The 26,821-nt window shown below is 42.7% G+C and overlaps 1 protein-coding gene across 13 annotated transcripts in view; it reads left to right on the forward strand.

Annotated features, from left to right (window-relative positions):
* The window catches only part of fbrsl1 (fibrosin-like 1), a 274,086-nt gene that overhangs the window by 152,206 nt on the left and 95,059 nt on the right, over positions 1-26,821 (forward strand). For 10 of the 13 annotated variants that reach the window (XM_051423597.1, XM_051423587.1, XM_051423588.1 and 7 more), the window contains one exon: positions 20,376-20,405. The exons of the other annotated variants lie outside the window; for them this stretch is intronic. In XM_051423597.1, the coding sequence (XP_051279557.1) occupies positions 20,376-20,405 (30 nt within the window). The remainder of the gene's footprint in view (positions 1-20,375; positions 20,406-26,821) is intronic. 13 annotated transcript variants of the gene reach the window in all.

Below are 26,821 nucleotides of genomic sequence, written 5' to 3' on the forward strand. Positions count from 1 at the left end.
TTGTTTTCTGCTTCCCACTCATTTAATGTTGTGCAGGAAAAAAGGGGACAGACATTAACAGCAGTGCTCTATGATAATCTACTACAGATTGCCTCAAAGCTTCAAATCATGACTTAAAAGAAAGCACTGAATCATGACCAACAACACAGATCAGTCCGCTGGATGACATGTTTTTCGTACTCGATCTCTGCAGGTTTACTGCCCGACTGCTGGGCTGAATCTACTATGTGAAGCAGAGCTTACGCAAGCAGTACACCCATAACAAATTACACCAGCACCTCCTCTCAACATGACTTATCCTCCTGTGTAGATGGAGATGCAAGACATTTCATAAGTTATTGTGCTGTGTGCCCTTGGAGCTGACCGCATGTTTACACAACCCATATTCCTCTCTCCCTCCTCCTTGGCTCTATTCCCTAAGAGAGATTTCCAGGTCACAATCCAACCAAACTGCGGGAACACATTTCTCTGAGCCTCTCTGTTTGGATGCACAAAGTAACGGCCGCTGTCGTGGGAAATTTAGGTTGTAAATCTATGGACGGTGACCTCATAAAGTGTGCTTGACCTCTAGGATGAGGAGGCTGAATGGGCCACGCACCATTAAGTTCACAGACGCCATCAGGATTAGATTTCAATGCTTAAACTGTATGTAGTCAGAACCAGTGGCACTTTCAAAAGTAACCAAAAAGATGACCTGCACCACTGACCAAAGAGTTTAATAGTTGAGCTGTGGCTAGAGTATGAAAAGTGGGGGTGTCAAGTAGAGGTAAATAGCTGGCCGAGAATTTGTACACATTTCCCCAGTAATAGCAACAAAGAGTATACCAAAAGCTTTTTATGGACACTAATCACAAATGTTGATCTTATGTAAAGACTGACTATCCACAATATGACTGGATGGTGTATAGTATATGTAAATAACACACAACTGTCAATAGAGACGTTTTTGTCAGTTAAAATGTGTTTGCACAAAGCCAGAATGGTATTTACTTTTTGTTGACATGACATGACTTATTAAAAATAAATAAACCTTTGTTTCTTTTAGGCTGCATTTCTCTTACGGACTAATTTTAAACTTACCAAAGAAACATTAAAAGTTTTGTTCCCTCTAAAGTTGCGGTGGTTCAAGCTCGACAAGAAGGGTTAGAGCAAGCCAGAGTCTGCCCTGGCGGTTCTTTTTAAGAGTCCCACTTAAGGTCTCTTTTGTAGCTCCAGATGTTTTGTGCAGCTATTTATTTAGCTTGTGAACAGGCCGACAAAAAGCAGCAGGCATAATGATGGAGAGGCAGAACCACAGTCGCATTGTTGCAGGGCCTTACAAAAGATAGCTCTATGCTTAAAGTGATTTAGAGCTGGGGTTGGAGCGGGGGACTTTATCGCCTTTGAGAGGGAGGTTACCAAATTGAAATGCAAATCTTAACATTTTGGAATTCATTAGGGTTGACACGGCCCCTTAGAACAACAACAACAAAAACTAAACGTGCATTGTTGAAGGGGGTTGGGGGAGTTCTCATTTCTTGCAAATTCTTTCTCTGAAAGGGATTGGAAAGAAATGAGTCCGACCTTCCGACTTGTTACTCCATTGTTGTCCTCCTCTAATTTTTCCTGTGAATGTTGATATGAAGACAGTTATCATCCACAGGCTTGCAAGCTGCAAAGTTCCCATATGGAGCAGGTGGCTTGTCCCCTGCTGCACTGATGCTACAGCATATGAGAGCATCTGCCAAGTAGTCAAGTAACACGCTAACCCCTCTAGGTATGAAAAACAGACGTTGGAATTATGATGACAATATGATCTGTCATAATTATCTAATATAAATGTTGTCTGTTGCAGACTTTCCCTCTGCGTTTGACTCCCTAACTAGAACTCCAAGTTGCAGTAAAAACTAGAAACTTTAGCTTTTGAGGAATTAAAAAGTTAAGGAGTTTGCTGGGGAATCGTATTTCTTTTGAGATGAATGCTGTTATACAAAGCTTTTATGCTTTCTCATTCTTTGACAGTTTCTATCACTCAGTTATTCTGACATTCTCACAAACAAGCCTGTGCACAAGCGTCCACACACACACACACACACACACACACACACACACACACACACACACACACACACACACACACACACGCACACACATCTTTCACTGACGCATGGCAAGTCCTGATCTGTATCTCCCGCACACACTTCCCCAGAGAATTGATTAAAATCAGAGAGAGACAGGCCTTGAACATAGCTGCTTTTGTCTGAACAAACAAAGGCTGCTGGTAATTGGATTCACATTGAGAGAGGTATTTAAAACAGTCTGATAACTAACACAAGCTGCCGGCTTTTGTGGGGCATTTTGTGACCCAGTCACCTTTATTGGTCTAGCCTTGCTCCAGCAGAGCACAGTTATGTCAAGCAGCTCCCTTTTAACCTCAGGGAACATTATTACGAGAAATCTGTCAGTCACAATGGGTTCAGAGGTCTTTCACCTCCTTTTCCGCCACGGGTTCCTCCTTTTGGGGCACTTAAACGCACTATTAACTCACTCCAATTTGGCAGCTACAAGCAGTTGATTTGCAGTACATTTTGGATGAAAGTTCACTTTCTATGTCAAATGTTTGGTTAAATGTGACTTAAAGATAAAAAGGCCCTGCAGGAGACTGACTTGACCTATGGGAGTGAAATCCAAGCTGGCCAATACCACAAGTTACAGATAATTAAACCAGTAAAGGGCTGATTAGAGGCAGTGAGACAAGAAATCAATGAAACATGGCCAGACAAAGTGTGTCTGATTGTTTACATACCTGGTACTGGGAGGGAGAGAAGGAAAGAGAGAGAGAGAAATGACTGCCATTTTATGCCTGGGTTTGAGGTGAACAAGATAGAGATCAACCCCAAATGGCTGCAGTCAGAGGGCTTGGAGCTCGAGGGACGTCACTGCCTCGCAATCCATCGCTCACCCAGACATAGACACTCCATTATGCTGGCTCTGAACTTGGATTAAATCCCATCCCAACCCTGATTGTCTTTCCACCTCCACTCTGTCCTGTTGACATTGGCCTCCCCAGGCTGAGGAGGCAGCTCTAGTTGATGGGTCATGCTGAGTCACAGCCCAGCCTGCTGGGTCCTGGAGGATTAACCAGAGTGAGCCAAAAGTGAGCTATGGGGTAGATGATTGCAGCAAACCCTGAGAGATTTCTGGCCGCTCTAAGTGTATTTGCACAGTTATCCCAGCGTAGTGATAAAAATTGTGAAGGCTCATAATCAGTGCAGGTATGTTGAGTAATGTTTTGCTTATATGAGTGTTTTATCTGGGTTTGGCTACACATTATACCCTTGTGTGTTTACATTTTCATGTTGGAGTATGTGTCCTAGCAGTATTTACCTTTTGTGTTGATTGTTGGAGGGCAAAGAGAGTTCACTCTTGTCTCAGATATACCTTGTACTTTTTCCTCACGGTCTCTGTTTCACTTTAGGCTAGAATTTGAGCTGTAGCTGTAGAAGTGTGCCAAGTTGATAACCAGTATCAGCAACTCAGAACTGAAGTAATGTTTTTGATTGGCCACTTATTATTGTCTGTGTTGGCCACCAGCAGGGATAGGATGTTCAGTTGAACCACCTCTGAGATTAATTCTTGCTTGTTTGTGGAAAAATGGTCTCTGTGAGGTTTAATATTCATGTGTTCATTAGTGTATAATCACCTGAATATAGGAATCATGTTTTTGTTACCTTAGAATGAGATGTTTTTATCTACAGACGCTGCAGATCGCCTTCCATGTGAACCGCCATGTTTCTACCGTAGCCCAGAAGGGACAAACCAAACACTGGCTCTAGATAGGGCCATTTATGTTTTTCACGCATTTTACCAGTGGCTGTGAAACACGTGAAAAATATAAATGCCCCTATCTAGTTTCTCCTTCGTGCTTAAAAGGAGAAGGCGAGGCAATGGAGTTTCGATCTGTAACTACACTGCTAGATGCTGCTAAATCCTACACACTGGTCCTTTAACACTAGAGGAATTTTCTAACTGCTGTATTTGCAATTTATGAAAGGATTGGTGATCTTACTTTAACTATATCTATATCCTTAAAATATATTTTTCAAGAGTGACTATGCAAAGAGGGCAGCATAAACGTTGTTACAACAATCAATGGTTCACACAACACAGACAGTACAAACAATAAAACTACAAATGGGTGAACACATTGATGGACTTTGGGTTGATTACAGTCCTTGACTAAGAACCATGTTCCAGATGGCTATGCCAGGAACCTGAACATTTCAGTCACTTAGGCATTTGTGGCAATGTGTTGTGGGAAGAAAATTGAAAATATGAACTGGCCAGATGGGAAGCAATATTCTTAGTGACTTGTGAGGCAAATTAAAATCTTTGGCAGGTGGATGTAAAGTAACAAAAGAACAAAATTTACTTCAACCAACAGGGAATAACTAATAACGTTAATAATAACGGTTCAGATTTCCAATAACTAGCTGAAACAACTGGATCATGTTCCAGTTCCAATTGTGCCATTGCTTTGTCATATCGTAATTGGTCAGGCTGAATTTGGAGATTGGAGATTGAATCTGAAATTCGTGCACAAAAGATAACGTGTGCCGAATGTCCATACATACCAGTGTTGACCAGTGTTGGGCTAGTTACTCACAAAAAAAAATTACTCATTTCTCTTTTAGTAATATTATTACTTTACTTATTACTCCCCACAAAAGTGGTAATTGTATCCATTCTCCCCAAAATTCTGATTTACGACGATTAAAATCCAATTTTGTTTGTTAACAATTTAAGTAATGGGAATATTTCAAGCCGCTGAATGTAAGTGTTCCAATCCTCTAAGCTAGTTTCCTCCACAATTACAATTAATCCAAGGATGTGTTTGGATTATTGGATTTCAAATTAGTAGGGGAGTGCCAGCAAAAGGAATATTTTAAAACAAAAAAAACCAACTTATTTTTGGGGGCTTAGCTGTAATATTATTACTGAAAGTTATTAGTAATTAGTTACACTACCAGTTCCGGGGTAAAGTAAAAATATTACTATTAATGAGTTACTGCTCAACATTGGTCTTGACCATTCCCTTCCATGGCCAAATGGGAGGTTATAGTCAGTTTTAAATAATCCATTGTGTGATTGCAAAAGACACCAAAGATTAAAAAAAAGGATATAGCTTGTCAACAACTTTAGGACTCAGTTTGTCTCAAGTTTCAAGTGATTTCTTTCTAATAAAGAAATAACACTGAAAACACTATATTTATGTAGTGTTAGATCCCAGAATTAATTTTGAGCAAACCTGTAAATTGGATTCAACAGTTGCTTTACTCTGACTTTAGGTAATAAGATAACTAGTAGTTTAAACATACCAACTTGTAGAATTCCATATGTGAATCCAAATAATAATAATAATAATAATAATAATTTTAACTCATGATGTAATACATGTATTAAAGTACAATGATAGCAAGCATACAATCTAATGCTTCTGCACTGCACAGCCAACAGGTTTGTCTGTACTGGCCACACCCTATACTAGATAGAAACTCAGCACGATAAATATTTATGCTTCTAATTATTCTATGTGCATTATTAATTGCACCAAAATATCCCTCCAAGAGGATCTCATTAGGGTAGGAAATTAGTCAGAGCAAATAACGCTCATAGTTGAAAAAGCATTTTTAAACATCATCCACTCTTTTCGTTTCCCCTCTCATTTTTCCAGTGCCGAAGTTCATAAACTGCACCGTGAATGCGTTCATTAGAATTAGTATTTCCTCAAACCGAGTTGACTGGAGAAATTGTGTGTGATTAAATATTAGCTTGAATATAATTAGCATTTATTAGCAAACTCTGCTATGGCAGATAATGAAAATCTTAATGAAATGCTTTGTTGAATTTTGTGTCAGGGGGGTTTGGTTTTTTTTTCTTTTTTCACAGATTTGCAGTCGGCATGCCTGAGCCCAAAAAGCAATATATGTCCATTTCTTGTTTTGAGTTATAATTTAGACAGCTGCTGTAATTGTAACCTCGTACTATTAGGGCTCTTCACTGAGTCAGTGTTTGCGTCTGTCTGCTCCGTATAACAGCCTACAGTGAGTTTAATAGGCTCCTCAGTCTGGTAGAGCTATTACCAAATCCAACACAGACCATTAGGCCGCATGGGCTTAATTGCACATTAATTGGATAATTAGTCCTGCACTTTGTTTTTCTCCCATTTTCTCAAATCTTCTCCCTCAATTTGGCAAGCGGTCGGTCATTCGCTAGATTTCCCTTTTGCCATTATGTTTTTCACTACAGTGAGAAAATACAGAAGGTGTAGCAGTCATCCTGTGGCTGGAGGTTTGCCGTGGGGAGGGGTTGCTCCACGTGGGTGGGAAGCCAAGGCTGAGAGGATTGATGGAGCCCTAGGTTGTCCTCCTCCTGTGCTGTCATGTTGACCCACAATACATGCTGTGTTTGTGTCTCCGCCAGCACAGAAACCAGGAAGAGGCATGCATAGTTAAATAGGCAACAACTCTCTAGTGCGCAAGGTGCATTATTTATGAACTTTTTAAAGAGGTTTTATTCATCCCTTCCTCGTATTTCTCCCTGCCATTATTGTCTGCGCTTTAGGCGTGTGCCTCAGCACTCTCAGATTGCTACCATTAAACCCGGGGAGCCATCTGATGGAGTTATCAAAGTAAATGTTTGGCACATTTGATAGCGTTTGAAATGTCCTCCTGTAATAAAGCTCTCCGGGGAGAAAGAGGGACAGGCTTTTCATGCAAATAGACAGTTTTTCCGATATCACACCGTGTCAAAATATCCACATTTATCTCAGCGCTGTCAACAAACACACAGAGCACCTACTGATATGGAGGTTGATGTTTGGCTATGATACGATGGGAGACAGAGGAGAAGGGTTTGCCATATGACATCGGGCCAGGCAGCACTTAATGAAATCATTATCCTAAATTTACAAGCAATGAATCTACCAAGCTGCAGATTGAGTTCAGAGTGGTTTTATTGTGCATATGGTATACATATGGAAGCCAGACAATTAGGAGAAAAAAGGAGAAGAGACATGAAATCTTATTAGTGTTGAAATGTAAAGGGAATAAATGCAGTGTGTATTTTCAGATGGCTGGTGTGTTGTATGCAGACTTTCGGGAACAGGGAGGAATTCAGTGCAAAGGGAAATTTTGTGATAGACTGTGCCTTAATGAGCAAAAGCATTGTCATCCTCTGCCAGACCCTGATAGGTCTCCTACTGATTAGACAAGTTAAAGCTCAGTCCTTTATTATTCCCAGGGGAAGCAGCGCTTGCTTTTGTCTCCGTGCTAATAATAGCCATAAAGTACGATCATTCCAAAGTGTTAAAATGCTCCTTATAAACAGCGGTCTGTTTTCGTTTTGTTTATTATTCATCTTGTCCAATTACCATTCTAAAGGGGGAGTGTTTCTTGCCAGCCGCTGAGGGAATAGGAGATTAAAAGGCAATGAGGAAACATCTGTGTCTCTGCTTTGCCACAAATCTGCATCTCATTCTTACCACTGGCATCCAAATAGACAGCGCCTACAATGCAGGGAGAAAAGTAAAACACCAAGGCGCATAGGGCTAGCGAATAGAGGGAAGGGTTACCATAGAAACACATACCTCACATGGGTTTACGGGCTGCATCCTATCACATGCTATCAATTACCATAAATCTTCTGGCAGCGAGGGCGGTGGTTAAGGTGTGCCTCAGCAGTGAATGACAATGTGTTGATCTCCACATATCTGGAGAGATGCTTCCAGGCTCTTTAAATCAAGAAGAAAATGGCATCAGATTTAGCTTGTGACAATAGAAAGATGGAGAGTGCCTCTAATGCGTTTCCTTTCATAAGGCTGTGTGCAAACAGATATTGAAAATCAGAAAGAGGATGCTGGCTGCCTTTCCTGTATATTCATGTCATTGTGGAGATGAATGATTGCAAAATCAAAACTTAGTGGAAAGCATAATGCGCTGCAGAGCCATACATTTATGCCTGATAATCTTTGACTGGGTGTCATCATGCTTATTCCATTCACTCGTCGTACAGCTGTCGGCACATAAAAAGCCAGCAGTGAGAATTGTGTCAGAGCACAGCGGTACATCAGTGCAATTTCCACAAATGGCATCTTTTCCCAAGCTCCCACCCTCTCGACCTCTGGTGCCGAGCGACGACGCTGAGAGCATTATCAGATGTGTTTGAGCAGCTCCCATCAGCACGACCCCGGTGGGCGGTACAGATATCGAGTGACCTTTTCTGCATGGCTCCGTGATATTAACGCAATCTCCCCGCCTTATTACCATGGGAACATTTCACAGAGTATTAGACTTAATAAATGACTTTTTCCTTGGCTTCCATCTCTCTTCTCCCTTTGCCATCTTTCTCTCCCATTCCCTCCTGCCCTGCTCCCCTCGTCTTCCCTGCTCCTGAGCCGATAACCCGACCTCCCCAGGGGCCCGGCCTCCATAATCGCGTCAGTTCACGGCCCTCTTATTCCAGCAGAATTGCTTAATTGGTATGTGTTCTACATAACTGTTGGAGTATTAGACTCACAAATGAAGGTTAGAACCTCAGTGCTTGTAATCGACTGAAAGAAATTGATTTGTGCTCAGCTGCCCTTCTGGGACGAGACTTTATGGTTCTCTGAAGAAATGAAGCTTTTATAATTGTGTGTTCTCCATCCCACCCCCCTCCTCCCCTGTCCTCTCTCTTTTTCTCATTTCCTCCCTGCTAACTGCTTTGTTGACATTCATCAAAAGGCAAGACACTGGAAATTTATACGTGACGTGTCTGGTCCTCACTGTTACAGTATATTTGGCATATACTACATAAGTTCCCCCAGCTGTATAGCAGGTGTGGAATGCTGAGCAGTAAATGTCTATGTGTCTTTTACCCCCACAGGGAAATCCAATCATAGCTCTGGTACTCTGTCAATGGAAATCTGATTGCATTATGTGTGATCATGTAGAAGGCGTGAAGCGGCGTCGTATTAACCAAACCTGACCAACGAGCATAAATTGTCTTATGATTGATCTTCTTGGATTGTTTGGCGCTTACAGACTTTGCATCAATAGCAGCATGTGTGTGATTAAGGGCCTTGTGACAGCTTTGTGGCGGAGCAACTAAAGTGGTCAGCACGGGGAAATGCAGGAATGTGGATGTATCCTAGTTTTAAAGGTCCAGTGTGTCACATTTAGGATGATGTATTTGCAGGAAATGGAACATAAAATGCATAACCAAACCAAAACACTGGCTCTAGATAGAGGCATTCATACACCCTGGTTCTTTAAGAGAGACACCAGGACACATGCACGCACAGATTTGTTTATTTTTATTTGTTTACCAGCTAGTGTTATTATTACATTATATAAGCTTATGTTACTGCTCTCTAACTGTATATAATACTTTATTGTCACCAGCATAATAGTCCACGTTGATGCTTGAGAATAACAGGAAGTACACTGAATTAAAGGGTTTGTAAATAACAAATCATTCCTCTCAGCGAGGATGAAATCAGCTGGACTTAACACAGTTTATCCTGCAGGACTGTGCTGCTGCTGCTGTCTGGCTAGTGTCTTATGCATGACAACTTCCTCTGACTTAGGTGACCGTAGATTATTCACGCCTGCTTTCCAGGTGGGCAGACTCAGATGTGCTCAGTGCAGAGGTTTGCAACGCAAAATCACATTTCACGCTTGTGCTAATGTCACCCGGCGAGTGAAGAGGAGTGAAAACTGGCAGGTGGTGTTTACAAATGAGAACACCCCAAACTGCAAGCTACACTGACACCAGATGCTGATTTGATTATGGGGTGACATGTAAGAGAGCATATGAATGTATGGAGCAGGTGAGTTGGTACATTCAGAGTTGATTAAGTCACATGTATTTATTTATATTTTCTCCAAAGTATAATTTTTCAGTCTGGCGACTCTTTTGGGAGTGGTTTCAGGGAGAGACGGGGTGTGTTTGCTCACTGAAGAGATATATTTAGAGGAGACCAAGTTTGTTGTTGATTCTTCTTCTGGGCACATTATTCCATGTGAAGTTGTTTTTAGTGTTTTAGGTGCGATTGCACTTTCACGTTAAGTGCTATCTGTTTGTGTTAAGATTGTTTTAGCAGAAAATTAGCACATTCACTAGTTCAGTGTCTTAAATTCTAGCAAAGTAATGTTATGAATGCTGACAGCACTTCATTATTAAAGCATGTTAGTGTGTAGAGCTGAAGTTCTTTGAAGAAAGTCCTGTTGTTCTTGTCACGAACTGATTCATTGTAATTTTAATTTACCATCACAAACTTACTCATTCATGATACTCCTGATTATATAATAAATAACTACTCAAATCCATGAACTAAATTAAATAAACATCACTTTTTCCTCTGCAGGTGAATATCTTTTATGTGTAATGTGTAATGTGATGAGCCTTTGCTCTCATAGTAAAATATATTCTCTTTAAAAAAGGTAGTTGGTTGTCGACCTGGATGACCCCTCTCACGACCAAGAAACCTCTATAAGTGAACATTCCTTCTTCATCCCTTAGTAATTGCTAACGCATGCAAATTGAGCTTTGACTGCCTGTAGCCGCAGTAACACTCAAACCCAACCTCCTAATCAACTCTGTGATTTAACGGTGCATCCTAAGCATTAGTATTCCAGAGCCGGATCCCTCTTGGATCCAGGCTAGGATTATCCAAGCTCTTAACATCTTTGCTAAGCTGGTTAACACCTGTTTTTATTGACATCTGAACACCATCCGAGGCGCCTCGTCTTCCATGGTTTTAAAAGATCTTCTTTTGCTTTCTCCAGTAGGCTAGTCACTCCTCTTCATCTAGGCTGCAGGCCACGTAATTTTTCCCACAGTAAGAAGGTCAGCAGCTTCACTGTGATGACTGGGAGTAAATTTACATTCTTATAAACATTCTTAATGCAGCCCTATTTGTAATAGGGCTACATTAGAGGTAAGTCATTATACTTTGATGCAAATATAAACCACTTGTTTAGAGCTAGGCTCATTGAACTCAGAGTTATGTAGTTATATTTTTTTGCCAGGTCCAAGTCTAGACATGAGCTACAATTTCAAGAATCACATTCTTGCTCACATATTTCAGAGTAATTTTGCAAGGAAAAAAGAAAACAAGCTCTCTTTATTTGTTTATTAGGCTTAATATTTCCATTGGGGCCCACATTTGCCCCAGTGTAGCTGATGTAATATTCTATAAAAACCATTTAGGCTCTTGATACAGCCTGGGGGATTCTGGTTAGCAGTGGCTGTGTAGACTCAGAGAAATCCTCAGACTTATGTGTGTGTCTGTTTCAAAAAGTCTTGCCATGGTCAGTGAGGGAAACTTTGAAGAATGTCCCAGGATTTGTCTAAATCATGAGGTATGGATCCTCTTAAGCGTTGCTGGCATTAGAGTTGAGCCCTATCAATGATTCCATTAACCTAAATTCCAAACCAGGCTTCACAACATATTAACCCCCCGGATTTTACCAAGCTCTTGATCCCTTGCTATTTAGATAGACGGGAATGAATGGTCACTCACATTTGTCTGGCTACCGGCTATGTTTCCTACCCCAGACGGAATTATGTGTAATATGACCCCATGTTTATCTTTGGCCTTTATGTGTCCACATGTTTTCTGGTATAACAGTAGCTGATTAGGCAATGGCAGCGGTGATGTGAGATGATAAGGTATTTAGAGTGGACAAGAACAGAATCCCAATATGCTGATTTTTACCTTTCCTCGATGAACAATAAACATTCCAGGCTAACAGTGGTGGAACGAGCAGAGAAGAGAACGAGTGTCTGCCTTCATTAGGACAAAGGGAGGGTGAGCAGGAGAGCATCTGACAAGCCAGTAACGCCTCATTGTCCCTGATCTCAAGTTTCATAAATTTCCACGGCTCTCGTTAAAGGACGTGTCGCTGCTGTCACCAGGCACTAACTCGTTATCTCCTCAACACCGTAAAACGCTGTAATTAACATTCAACAACTGTAACCGATCCAGCATTCTTCCTCTCTAGCCGCTAATTGCCACACTATTGTGGTTGCTCATAAGTGGGCCTTTTGTGTGTGTACTTGTGGGTACACATTTCCGTGGTTCATTTTGATTGTAAATAGAGGTGAGAAAGCAGTTCATCTGATCTTATAAGTTAAAAGTGCGTTCCCTCAGTTTTCCTTACACGAGTCACTAAGTTTGTGCCTCTGCCGAAGAGTCCTCTATAAAGTATTTTTTTAATATTTTTGTATATATGTGGACATTTTAAATGCCTTCCATCCCAGGGCTGGTAAATTAAAGCTTTGTCGACAGATGCTTTTAGTAGACTCCTCATGGGTAACGCAACCTGTATTTTTACCGTTGAAGAGCGTATTGGAGGCCCATTTGTCGAAATCACAATTACTGTAATTACAAATTTCAAGGCAATGCCTTGAGGACACAGAGTGTACTATTATTTAAGGAGCTGCACCATTCTCCTTTCAGCCATGCATGAGCGCCCCTGGCAAATCATATCCACCATTGCATCAAACACAACCTTCAGTTGGGAACATACACACACAGAGAGAGTGCACTACTCTTAGTGATATTTTTTTTTCCTTTCGAGGCATCAGATTTTCTTTCATAGTTTCCTGTAGAGCCAGCGGTGTCAGCTCAGTTTTAGTAGGAAATGTTTTTGTTTTCCCCATAGCTGCTCCTGCCTGACCTCACCGTAGCAGCAGCCATCACAACAAGGCCTTATGAATAATTAGTCTGGGTCAACTGATACTCTCCGGCTCCACACACCGCTGTCATCTACTCTGCCAGCGCCAGCCAAAAGCCAATGAACTGTGTGCAATTCTGCTCAATTGAATCAGTTGAAGTTGATGCATCTCTTGTTATTCGAAGGTAAACGGCTAGATGTAAGTTGATACGGAGACTGCCCATGAAGCCAAGTGGAGAACAGGAGAAGGGCCGTCAAATTATCAGCATCACAGAGACCACATTTGGAGACTTCTACGGTGGTCTGTCACAGATATGCAATCACTTGGTGCTTTATCTGTATGCTGCTGGCCCAGCATTTCATTCTCTGGGGATTAGAGCGAATGCCAGGGTAGGGTTTCCGAGAGCCAAGACCGGCCCCAGGAGGACAAACAAAACCAAATGGTTGCATAGTGTTTCTTGTCCTGGTTTCATGTTCGGGTCAAAGGAGATGTGGTGCAGGTGTCTGGGTATTCAGGTGTGTATCCACGGAATTGGCTTAGAGCTTGATTGTAAGACACATGATGTACATGTATATTGTCTTTTGGGAGGGGGGGGACTTTTTGGGCTGAAGGAGCGATTTTATTTAACTCAAAAACAGCATCAATGTTCCTTGAAAAAGTGTTCAGTTGGGTTGAGATCTGGTCATGGACTAACATATGATTTGAATAATTGCTATCATTTAGTGACTCCCACATGCCCTCTATGGAAGCATCTACATTCATTATGTTTCTCCGCTCATTCATCAAGTTTTTCAGCTGTGTATGTGCCACTGTGAGAAGATAGCAAACTAAACTTGTGTGTGAATTTCACAGGACTAAGCTTCAGTTTGTGTTGGGTTGTGGCTTAACCCCATATATAGATAACCTGCTCTTTTAGCAACTCACAGCACCCTTTGTGGTTTTAAATGTTTGCACAATAGGCACATAGGTTGTGGTTTTTCTCACATTTTCACAACGGCTCACCACCAACGAAACTGCTGTAGCTGCAGAGTCTGAACTCTCACTTCATCTCCTTCCTGTTAGAGTTCTGTGGAAATTAACACTCTCAAAAAAATAATCAAATATTCACATCAAGAGTGAAACAAGCATGTTTCTTTTTTGGCACTCCTTTTACCGTAAGGACTTTCGAAGACATATATGATATCATATCACATAACACATCATATGTTGAACAAACATTATTTGTTTACATAAAAGTGAAAAGCTTCAGGCCTCTGTTTCTTAGAATCAGTCCTCAGACCCCGGAAGAACCCATCCTTCTCTTTAGGTTGGTATTAGTATAATATCCTTAGGCTTAATATAGTATCAATGTCAGCTGATGTGTGGTGAAGGCACAAAGACATGCCTTCAACTGAAGTGCTAAATTGTGTGCTTAATTCATTTTCATGCTCATCTTGCCTCTAATTCAACCTGCAACATCAACAAGACTATTTGTAGTCTCCACACTTTCTTGATTGGACATAGATCTGGAAAGAATGATCTCTTGACTGTGATGAATTTTATAGATAGGAGAGATGCTGGCACGCCAGCAAAAAAAGTCCTTTTTTACGAGCACCATGAACAAAGGAGAATTTATTCTCTTCAGGGGTTTGCAGAGGAGAAGATGGAAAGCATAAATGAGGCAAAGTGTCATCATACGGCTTTTTTAAAATTAGATTGTTAAAGATAGATCTAATTTTAATTTGGGCTAATGCGAGGAACACTATCGGCCATTGACCAAGGGTGTCTTATGACTGACTTGACGTACTTCGCTCAACAGTCTTGTGCTTTTACTCTGCAGTTTCAGTTCAGAGACCAGGCCAAGTGCACAGACAGGGTAATTTTAAAAGCCTCTGCACTCACTGTTTAGTTCATGAACTTCAGCGCCCCACCTTCCCTTCAGCTCCTGGAAGCACAGCTATATTAGTATCTACCAGAGAGTGTCAAGAAAGTCTGCCGCTGCTGTTTACAGGCTATTCAATCACTCTAAGTACTAGTGGCAGACTGATTTTCTTGGAAACACATTTGCCATATTCCCCCTGGCTCCTTACATGCAAGGTATTTATCATATGAAAATTTGGAACTATCTGACTCGCCTATTTTACTAGCCCTGTCCTAGAGCTGGGACTGGTAAAACGCTGTAATATATGCACTGCTGTCAAAACTGAACATAAAAATATCCCAGAATACCGTGAGATTTACTCTCTGTCATAGGGAAGTGGTTACTTTTATAACACCATTGCACTGGAGATAACATCTCACAGCTTACAAGTAGTCTCGTGGTAAAAATGGGTCATTTGATTTTATTTGTTTTTGTAGTTCTCAGTGACACACACAGAAAACAACAATCGCAACACAACAATCCAGATGAAAAAAATATGGCTGCAGTATAAATTTGTTTTTAGTCTACTTAGCATATGTAGCTGCTGGAAATACTGCAGTGTGCCACCTCATATCACACATTTTGTGTGCGTGTGTGTGTGCGTGTGCGTGCGTGCGCATGACTGTAAGCGTTAGTGACCTCAAACCTGGCGACAGCCCCTGCTAACAGCTGGTTTTCTGCCAGTTTTTCTGCAAGGCTATGAGAAAATTAGCTGAGCTGTGTGGAGGCTTGTAGGACCCTAATATAGAATTAAGCAGGGTGAACAGGCTCACTCAAGATTGATGACTGTTGTCTATCTGACCGTACTGTAGCACCCTTCAGCATGAGGACCTTGTTCTCAAGGTCATAGGTCACAGGTCACATTCCTAAATTGACATACATGCAGTCTTTTCACACACAATTTTTTAATTCCCCAAGGCTAATCAGAGGCTATGGTATTTTGTAAATATAAGTAATTGAGCAGGTTATTGTAAGGGGATGTAGTACAACCTTTTTTTTTACATCAACATTGTCTGTCACCGTCATAATTGCTATAATGTTAGTTTAAGTCATCATTAAACTCCAGCAAAAGGTCAGCCTGTGAGACCGTCCAAGCATCCATGTAAATCAACAACATGTCAGTGTCAGCATGTCTTCGATCATGTCTGCTCTGTCTTCATCGCTTTCAGGCTTTGCTTTTTTTCTCTTTGTCTGCCTCCCTCTGACCTGTCTATTTACCCAGCAACCCCCTCTGTAACAAGGACCGTTCGTTCATCAGCCATGTTTAAACTGCAGACAGGATTAACTTGGCTAAAGACTTAATGCACATGCACAGTCACCCCATGCTCTGTTTGCCGTTTCCAGGCCGCAGATCGACAAGCTGCTCTGTTAGGCTTTTCTTGCTTGTTCTCAATCTCTCTGGGCTCCCTAGGCCTCCTCCTCCTCCTCCTCCTCCTCCTCCTCCTCCTTCGTCCTCATTTCGTATGAATTAATTGAGTTCTCATTTTTGTGAGAAAGCTCACAGGAGGGCTGTGTGAGGAGAGAGAGAGGAGTGATAGAAAGAATGCAAGAGACAGAGAGAGAGATCAGTGGCATAAGCCTAGGGGGCATAGCTCTCCCAGAGGTAGGCACTCGCCAGTTTCCTGGGGGATGTTGAGGCCCCTCTGCAGTGACTTATATCTTTATCCTCTCAACAGTCACCCCTCAGCACTTCAGGGAAGACCCATAGGCTTGTGGTCATGGTCAGGCAGATGTGCTTCTTCACTCTGCCAGCCCAAGGGAGGCTGCCACCTAATTTAAGCTCTTTGTGTCTGTAAAGCTAAAAAAAAGTGGAAACACTACTTTATTTTCTTGATAAAATGTTGTACTCTTGTAAATTACTTAAAAAAAGACAAGTGAGACGGACAAATTAATTATGTACGTAATTTACTTCAATTGTATTTGTATAGAGCCAATTAAAGAAAAAAGAGAGAAGGACAGAGACAGACATTAGTATTACTAGCAGTGGGGGTCCACGGCAGCAGGCACAACCAGGTTCCATGAGAACCTGCAAGACGAGAAAGCAGTCAGTGGGGTAGAAGTGAAGTTATTAACATGTATTAATGGGACATGAATGTGTGCAGATAGAGAGTGGGAGTAAGAGAGGAGCTCAGTGCATCATGGGAAGTCCCCCAGCAGTCTAGGCCTATAGCAGCATAACTAAAGGATGGTTCAGGACTCACCTGCCAGCCCTAACTATAAGCTTCATCAAAGAGGAACGTCTTAAGCCTACTCTTAAATGTGGAGAGGGTGTCTCCTGAACCTAAACTGGAAGCTGGTTCCACAGGAGAGGAGCTTGGTAACTGAAGGCTCTGGCTCCTGTTATACTTAGAACTTATAGGAACCACAACTAGCCCTGTACTCAGAGTGCAGTGTTTTAGTGGGGTAATAGGGTACTATGAGCTCTTTAAGATATAAAGGGGCCTGACCATGAAGAGCTTTGTAGGTGAGGAGGATGATACAGCACTCTCTTTCTTTTTCGGCTGTTTATGAAACTAGCCAGCAAGCTCCCCAACAACCAAACGAGACAACTCAAAAACCAACCAAGCAAATTTTACTTATGTGCAAGTATATTTTGGAAAGCACCATGCTGAACCAACACAACTCTCATTGTGCAGGGTTATGTGGGACATGTGATGCTCCCCCAAAGTAAATGCTAACCAAAGTGCTAAATATGTGACCGAAGGACTAGGTAGTATTATTGCTATGGGGAAGACCCACAAGCAGGACATGATATTGTGTTTTGACTTTTGTTTAACTCTTAGAAAAAAAACTACATGTGGAACTTGTTTGCAATAGCAGGCATGCACCCGCGGACTCTACCTTGGCCTGAACCGTTTCAATTATGAACCATTACAACTTCTCCCCTTGCAATATTCATGCACAGGCAGATCACTCCTTCAGATGTCTTAGGTTGCTGTAAGTTGAGATAAACACTTGCCGAGTTGTAACAGCCAATCGCCCGCCTCTATTCCTCAATGTCACTGCCTTAGCACTCAATAATTCAAAGCTTGGCGGTAATGAGCTCCCCGTAGGCCCTGTCCCCAAGGAGCCTCCCCACTGTGCCTCCACTGTAATGTAGTTATATCTCATGTCAGCTTTCAAATCAATTACATTTCTATCTGATGGCTATGTAATTGTGCCTGATTGAGTTTTTGGCATGCCAGCCAAGTGTGTGGTTCCCCAACTCAAGCCAGTCAAAACAGGAAGCTTCATCAAATGAAATTGTATTTCATCCTGATTGAGGCTGCTCGCATGATAAGCACAACTGTAATTATGATAATAATAACAATAGCAATCTGTGTTTTCTCAGCTTTGTTGTTTTTTTCCCCCTTGCTCTCCAGATGAAATTTTGCCCCAAGGACTACGAACAACATTTGCTTTACTCAAGATGCAAAGGCTGATTTGATTGTTTGTAGCATGTGCAATTTAGTAGATTAAATACAAACCATAATGCTATTGTATAAATTTTAAGTGTCTGGATTCTCAGTTGGTTTTAGTCTAGCAGACCTTTTTTCTGCAGGACTACACTTTGTGACTAGAGCCATAGTCATATTTACATCTTGTGCTTATATTTTGTCAGATGTCAGACATATAGTGTCCTGCTGCCAACAGAAGTCATGCTGTCTTTTGGCATAATGCCTAGAAATAACAAGCTAACCTTTTACCTACAGCAACTAGCTGACAGCTAAGGTCAGAGCAATATTGTTGTATGTGTCAGATCTTTCAGAGCAGAATTTTATTTAACACAAGATTTGATGGCTTGATAGATGGGTAGATGGCTGGACAGACTGAAGGACATATGGATGGACACAGGGATGAGTGGGTGAATGTACACATGGATGTCCGAATGGATGGATGGATGGATGGAAGGATGAATGGATAGACAAATGCACACATGGATGGAGGGACGAATGGAAATACGGATGGATAGATGGATCAACAGAATGCATGCCTGGATGGACAGAGGGAATACTCTAATGGAGTGGTATTGAGATAGATGAGGGGGAGGATGCTGTGGTTAGGTGCATCAGCAACTAAATAGAGATGAATTGTGGCTGCTGTCAGCAGCACTAAGTATAACAGACATAGTAAAGAAGCCTGGCTCATCCATAATCAGCAGACACAGATTGTCTTCATGCCAAAAGAGAACTTCTCTGGAAATAAAGCACTGAGAGCATCTACCAATCTGTCTTTCTATCCTCACTTCATCATCCTTTTTCTTTTTATATCTCCTTACTCTTGGTGTTCTTGCCCTTTAAATCTCCTCACTTGTATTATTCTCTCCTCATTTCTCTTCTTAAGGTCTTGCTTCTTTCTGTCTGTCTCTCTCTCTTTCTCCGACACTGTCTTTTGTGTTAACAGCCTTCCATTTTTTTGCAGTGGGAGAGCCACTGGGTGCACATCTACAATCTTGCCTTTCATTTCATGGCTTCTGGAAATGGATGTTTTACTGCCTTCATTAAGGCATGCAGCAGTCAGCACCGTGTTTTCCCTCTGAAGTTTAGCTCCATGAACCTCGCCATTAGAGGACATTATGGCCCCAGATTTCAGGGCACAGTGGAACACTGTATAATTTGATTAGTGTTATTAATCAAGTGGAATACCGCTCCTTTCGCCCCCATCTCCCTCCCCTCCTCCTCCTTTTTGCCATTTCACTCCTGCTTTCAAACCCTTTAGATGTTCCCCTTCCCAACTTCCTCCCTTTATCCGTGCACCTCTCTATGGTCTGTGCTACAACACACACACGCAGTGCAAGTGACAAAAGACCTTACGCCTTCCCTTTTAAAAACAATGATTTACCACTTGTTTTTTTCTCCCCCTTCACAACCCCCCACCCCTCTCCAACCAGTGCCCCCTCCTCTTCTTAGCTCAGGACATAAATCAATTGAGATGAAAGTTCCATAATTGTGCTTGCTGGGAGGGATTTGAGCAAAATTGCGCTATGAATTTTTTAAAGGGAATTTTTACTAGCTGTTCAGCGAGACTTGGGAGGCGAAGGAAGGTGAGGCCATGAGGATTTATGGGCCTGGATTCTTCATTACTGAAGTAATTTTCCTGCAAATGATAGTGCAGCACCCTGGAGGGGGGAGCGCTGCCCGCCTGGGAGAGTACAAACCTGCTTAATCTCTCGTGGAGAGAGAGCAGCTCAGAGCACTAATATCATCTGTAAGCGACTGAGGCTCCATTTGTTCACATCTAAACCGCAGCTAGTGTATTTGTGATTCATAGTAATTGATTGCTCAGATTTGTTCCAAGAGTAGCTATACAAGTTGATTTCATTACGGAGGACAGTTTTGTTAGAACTGCTAGGGAGTCTGCTCCGGGGTCATTTTGTAGGAGTGTACGTTTTTTTTTTTTTTAGACATTTCAATTTTTCAGTATGTCTAATCACGTAATCACAAGTACACTAGCTGTACATCTGCACTGCAGTGGCTGAGGGATTATTTGGGCTAGATACTACATTGTCTTATTATAAAATAAAGACGGAGCTGGGAAAGACAAAGAATTCGAGAAGAGAAAAGGTCAGTTTAAATGAAACCTAACACTTTCTCTTTTTTCTCTGTCTGTGATTGACAGCCTGTCATCTATCTGTAGTTTGTATGTCCATTCTCGTCATGATTTAGATCTGCTTTGCCTTATTGTGTCTTCAGCAAGGGTCTCCATCTTTCTCTCTACCTTTGGTCTTTCCTCCTTTCCTCATTTTAACCTTCCTCAGTCCAATATGGCTGACGTTCTGTCTCCATCTCTTTAGGTGCAGCCAGCAGCAGTGGCCCTCCTCAAGGTTAGTGCGTCCACGATGCCAGGTCTCATTCTTTATCCTGCCTACCGTCCACTCAATTTTACAGCTCAGTAGCTTGAGAAGCAGAGGGGGTAAATCTGCTGCAAGAAGGAAAAAGAGAGAGAGGGGAGGAGGAGGAAGGGAGAAACAAAATTATTGTGCACCCTGTCGCCAATTGAAGTGGATCTCATTCCAGGCACACTAACAACTCAAGACAATTAGTCACTTCTCACTAGGCCAGACCTGAGACTCACTTGAGGGCCAAAAGGAGGCAGGGAGTAGAGGACCCACAAGCATGGCTAAGCACTGCAGGAACAGGAGCGAGGGAAGAGAGAGGCAACTTAGGGATGAAATGGCTCTGAGTTCTGCTGGAACAGCTCCTTGGGGCCTTTTTGTCTTTTTGTGCAACTCAACTGAGATAGAAATAGGAGTATGGAATGTAGGATTAATGCACTGATAAGTCATAAAGATGTGTACAAAATACTGCTTACAAATATCCTAAATGTGAATGATTGTTCTTTTTGTGAGCATGCATTAGATAGATTTTTCCAGATTATCATGCATATTTTCCTAAATTTGATAAAAATGCAGTGATTGTCTATATTCATCTTGATCTACTGGTAAATAATGTGTCACGCATAGCCGTTCTTTTATACCATTCATCAAGATAAAGACAACAATGTCAATAGTCTGTTACATTCCACCTATTAGGCGATCTAAATCAGTTTGCAGCCAAAGATGAGCCCTGAACCTCCAGCCACCACATGCTCCTGAACAAAAGTGAAGCATGACTAAGGTGGGTGGTGCGTGGAAGATCAGGGGGTGGAAAGAGAGAAAAGTTTGTCCTGGTCCCTCTGCAGAGACGCAGCGTGACCAATTGAGGTGAAGGGGATGAATGAGACCATTCACTGGGCCTAATGAAAGAGTTCCTGCTGGGCCCTGAATGAGGGTGGGCCCATCTGCACCACATAGGCGTGCACAAACCAGTGACCTCGAAAATTACCCAGGAAGCACTTTGGGACAGTCACCCCAGCAACAGGCTGGGGTGCGCATAGTAACCAGGCGCTTCAGTTAGTGCCTGGCAGCTTCTTAACCAGAGCAAAGTTTTTCTCTGTGTTGAAAGAACTCTGTGTGATATCAGCTTCGATGGACACCCCCCAGGGGGAAGCTGCCAATGATTGTCCCATGTGAAAATGTCCAGGAGCTCTCACTATCTTTGAGAGGTGTGGGATGCTGCTGTCAGGACTTTTCCTGTCAAGACTCAAACAGTATAACAAGACCCTGTTTGTCTTAGCTACATAAGAACATGTGCTGCTTGAGTGTATATGCAGTGCTGTATCTAGGTTAATTAGGTTCATATATGGTGTAGTATAGTTTAGGAGGCTGTGAAATAGATCCAATTACAAAGATTCCAGATAAGGAGAGAGATTCCTTCTGCACCCCTTGGGACTGGACATTAAGTTTACAAGCATCTTCAAGGATCTGGTTCATTGGATTTTATCTATGTTATTTGGTTTAATATATTCAGTCTTGATGAGCCAGAGGCATGCAGGTCATTGAAGTTCCATTCCCGTCTCCATTCCTTCACGGAACTTTTGACAGCGTGAAATGACAATCCGCCCCTGCACGCATCTCCCACGTCAAAAAGTAATGAGATTGTGCTGCTGGAAATATCACTACAAAGCATCAGGCCTGCACTCGGGTCTGACTGCACCTTCAAACAGCGCTGCCTGCCAGCTCGCCTGCCTCGCCTGCCTGCTGAAAAAGAAGCGAACAAAAACAATCAGAATCAGAGACAGAGAAACGGCAAGGGAAGCTCCCCACGCTGAGACAAACGAACACGCCAGGGCCTTTCATCCTGAGAGTGATTAGCCATCCGAAACGTTTTAAAACCCCGCTTTGAGTGTGTTCCTCAAACGAAAGAGTTCCATTGAGGAGTGGTGGTGAGATGTTTCTCGCTGGGAAGCGCCAGTGATCTAGTCTCTAATTGTGGCGTCGCTGACAAGGCTGGTGTGGCTGGGAGCTTTTTAAGCGGGGCTTTTTGCTACGTTCTTGTTCCCTTCCTGTCAGATCCACCACCAAAGGCACCAGGGAACAAAAAGGCCCCTCAGATTCTGTTCTTACATCCATCTGCCTATCGCTTTGTGCATAAATACAGGCTTAATTTAACTCACTAATAGGCCCTGATGCTGGCCTAATGTGTCCAAAACTACAATAGGTGCTGTAAATATTGTGTTTGGTTGCAGATACGTGATATTATGTGATAACATAGTTTTCAGTCTGTATAATTGCTCTATTCATCGCTCTCGTGTTTGCTTTCATATTTCATTGATCGAAGTTTCTCAGCTGCAGAGAAGATTCAAAGATTCTGACACATTGGCAATAGTGTTACCTTTCTTCTGCAGTACAGCAGGAACAAAGTCATGTTCAAGGTCTTTGAGCGGCGTTCAGTAGATCTTTCAGAATATGGCACGGAAAACTTTTCGGATCCTGTACTGTTCAGTTGTCGAGGGTTTGAGAAATCGAAGAGAGGCAGTTTGAAGAATCAAAGTATCAGCGACACTGGGGGAAAGAAGGGGAGGAGTTGGAGGGAAAAGGAGTAAAACCCTAGCTCATAAAAATCAGTATTATAACAACATTAATTGATGCTGCTGAGTGCCATATGTGACGCCATATGGAAAAGCTGCCCCAGAGGCCTGCTATAATAGACAGCCCGCAGCGGTGCACACAACTTGGCACATTTACAAACAAGGGACGTCCCATTAATATCAGCCACGCAGACCGAGCAGGAGACAGTGGGAGAGGGAGTGAGAGGGTGTTAAAGGGAGGGAGGGGGCGAGAAATAAAGAGAGGGAACCAACCTAACTCGTATTTTTTGTTTGGTTGCTATCTTTAGTCCTCTTTTTTTTCACTATTCACCCACTTGTCCCTAACTATAAATTCTACCAAACAAAGAAATTAGTGTATGTGCATATCAGTATGCATTTACAATCTCTGCTCCTTTACTCCCACGGTTCCTTAATTACAGTAATAAATGGCCCCTCCCTTCTGGGTTGATCAGACCGCCCTCTGTCCGCCCAACTGTCACTCCCACCACAGATGCCCAGTGGTCCTTTCATCACACACACACTTCAGCAGGTGAGGTGATTCATGGCACCTTGACAAAGGCGGCGCAAACGAGCTCTGTTTAACCTCTTCTGTGCCTAATCACAGGGCAGCTGTTATTTACGGCTGCTGTCCACCATTTCCACTGCTTGGTTGCTCACTGCACTCTAACACTGCATTATGTCCTATGACAGCAACTGTGTTGATGTTGAGCATTCTGCAAGACATTATTCACTGAAAATGTCCATTTATGGGTGGTAAATGTTACATTAATTATATATTCATTTAAAATAGAATTTAATTAAGTGAATAGGGTATAACTTGTAAATAGTTTTGACATCACAGCTCTTAAAATGCAATGGGCACAATGTTTGGGTAATTCGGTATTTTGTGAACTCAAGTTGATTAACTGCCAGATAATCACGATGATGAATGATTAATTTAATTATCGAATAATCTGTTGATTATTGTTTCTACTAATCAATTAATCATTCAGTCGGTAAATGTATCTAAAGCATTTTTTGGCCAACCAACACTCCAAAATCTGCTGCAAATATTCACATTTAGAGGCTGTGAATGTAAGACATTTTGCTTGATAATAAATAATTAAAACTAACTAATGTTTAAATATTATTGAAGTGTTAAAGCTGACTGATATTTAGTCTAAGTCTAGAATGGCAGCAATGTGGCCAGAAAGTTTAAACTCTTTGAAGTTGACGCTTTTATCTCACGAAGATGTTTAGTTTTTCTTTCTCACATGATGTATGGTATCGTTAGCCCTGTGTGTGCCGAGGGGATCTGCAAACAGACATGTTATGCTATGTTACAGCCTCATATGGCCTGGATGTACACACTTCCGTTTTGTTCAAGGCTCTTCTGCCGTGCCCAGAGCAGGGAGGGAGAAAGAGAGATCCTTATGAAACGGAGTTGTCAGCCATTCTGTTGAGTTTCATAGAATGTGAGGCAAAACAAGAATATCGTACAGCTGTTTCCTCCCTGACACAGAGGGAGGCAGATGAAGAGCAAAAGAGAGAAAAGAGAGAAAGAGGGTGGGAGGAAGAGGGAGAGCGAGAGAAAGCTCTCCGCGCTGTGATGTGCACTGATGTAGCTGCAGCTCTAGGTCAAACGCTGCCAGTGTTTTGTGTTCATCTTCGTCTCGTCTCCCCAGTGCTCCTCTAAATTATTCACAGCCTGAAGATGTGCAATGTGGCAGCCTGCTCCCTTCCTCTCTCCCCCTTCACTCTGCATTGCTCTCTGTCTCTCTTTCTCTGTTTCCCATCCCTTCCTTTTTCTCTCATGTGACGGCTTGTTTCAGAGGCAATGAACAGAAGTTTCTCCTTGCAAGCTGGTTAATCCCCCCCACCCTACCCCACATCCACTCATCTACCATCAACCACCCACCTTTCATCACTGACTCCATCTCTCACACTCCTCCTTTCATCCCTGCTCGTCCCTCGCTTGCCTCTCCTGGCTGCCAGACTAGAGCCAGCCGCTTCTTTTTTTTAAGGGGGAGACTGCCAGCTGTTAGCATCAACTCTTTGGTATCTCCCGCTCTCCCCTACATCTCTCGATCTCCCTCATTTCATAGGTTCCACGATGTAGGGGTTGGGCTGACAGGGTGTTTCTGTTTTTTTTTTCCTATCGTCTCAAGTCTGTAATGATTTCCAGTGACTTTGTGCTCATTTTATCTAGCCGAGTCGAGAGATAAACCCCAAGTGCGCACCAAATCCTCAGGCCAGTCGATGGCACTGATTAAAGATGTACCCGTCAGTCATTTCACCTTTAACAGATTGCCAGTCCTGTGCAGATGGAGGGAGCTGTTAGAAACCAAGGGCACGGTGGGGCTAGGGTTAGGCGATATGGTGATATATAAGAAGATCAGAGTTGGTCAGTCATCAGAGATTTTGTCATAATGTTTATACTGAAGTTATCTATCTCTTTATTGTTTGTGTCATTTGTGACTATTGCAGACAATGTCGCAAATCAGCGAGCTGGCAGAGAAAGTGCGTATTTGCTGGACAAACCAAAAATGGCCGTTCCTGTCTAGTTATTTTATCCAACAATTGTTTTACATTTCTGATATTTGCTATGTCACTATATATTGATATTGTGTAAATACATTTACAGTGATAGAAAGAGATTAAGATTTTATCCATATCGCCCACAGGTGGGCCGTAGCCATACACACATGCAGTACCTCTGTATCTGAATTTGTGGACCACCTGCTTTAAAAAAGATTATTATTGTCATGTTAACTGGAAACATACAAGTATTAAATCCTGTTCGGACAGCAGGGGTTGGAGGATGAGGTGTACCCCTCGTGGCCACCTGAGGAGAGAGCAGAGCAGAGAGAGCAGCTGAATCCAGTTCCAGCCGTTTCCACAGGACACTCATTTGTAATTCTGTACCCTGCCTACAATAACGTTTGATCATTGCAGAGGGGAGACAGGAGGTACAGAGAGGGGGGGAGGGAGTTGAAGCTTTCTCCCTCTCTCTTCGCTCCCCCTCCCTAAACCCCCTGCTCGCCCTCTCGCAATTGCTGTCACCCAGTATGAATGCCCCCTCTGGCCCGATGACAAGTCTAGCGTGAAACGCTTGGCTGCCCCCTGAAATTAGCAGTAGAGCCCCCCGGCGGCACATGCTTCTCATGACCAGCACACAGTGGGCCGCCGCCAGATTCTTTTCATTATGGCTGTGGCCTGCCAGCCCCCTTACTCTACCTCCTTCTGCCTCTTCCTCCATCCCACCCTCCCTCTCCTCCTCCTTCCCCCTGTGTGTCGGCCAGAGCTCAGTAAACAGCATCTGTAGTGCTCATCACATTACTGTCGTAGGGAAAAGAAGGAAGGAGGGAGCCAAGCTCTCTGTGGGTGTTGCTGTTGTTTCTTTGTGTCTTTATGCGTGCATATAGTCTGTGATTTTGTGTGAATTCGTATAGTATGTATATACTGTACATGTTTCTGTATGTTGACTTGACAGGATTAGTGGGAGAGATAGCTAGTAGTAGCAGTACAGAGAGTGAGAGAGTGAGAGAGGAGGGGAGTAGCAGTACAGAGCGATGCCTGGAGGCTCAATCTGTTCCTCACTGAGCTACATCAGTGTTAGAGACGGCGGCTCGGGCCGCAGGGAAGCCTCCACTCGCTCCATCAAACTGTCAGGCAGCCAGCGGAGCTGCACAGGGAGACTCTCAGCTGCCCCCGGGGCCAGTTCAAGTCAACATCCCATTTCCTTGCCTCCTCGCCTAATTTCTCCTACGCCCCGACTTAAATTTCCAATGCCCAGTGTCTGCTGCTGCAGCTCAGCAACACCGGGCCTAG

This window comes from Dicentrarchus labrax, unplaced genomic scaffold (assembly GCF_905237075.1).
Source record: "Dicentrarchus labrax unplaced genomic scaffold, dlabrax2021, whole genome shotgun sequence".
Taxonomy (NCBI): domain Eukaryota; kingdom Metazoa; phylum Chordata; class Actinopteri; family Moronidae; genus Dicentrarchus; species Dicentrarchus labrax.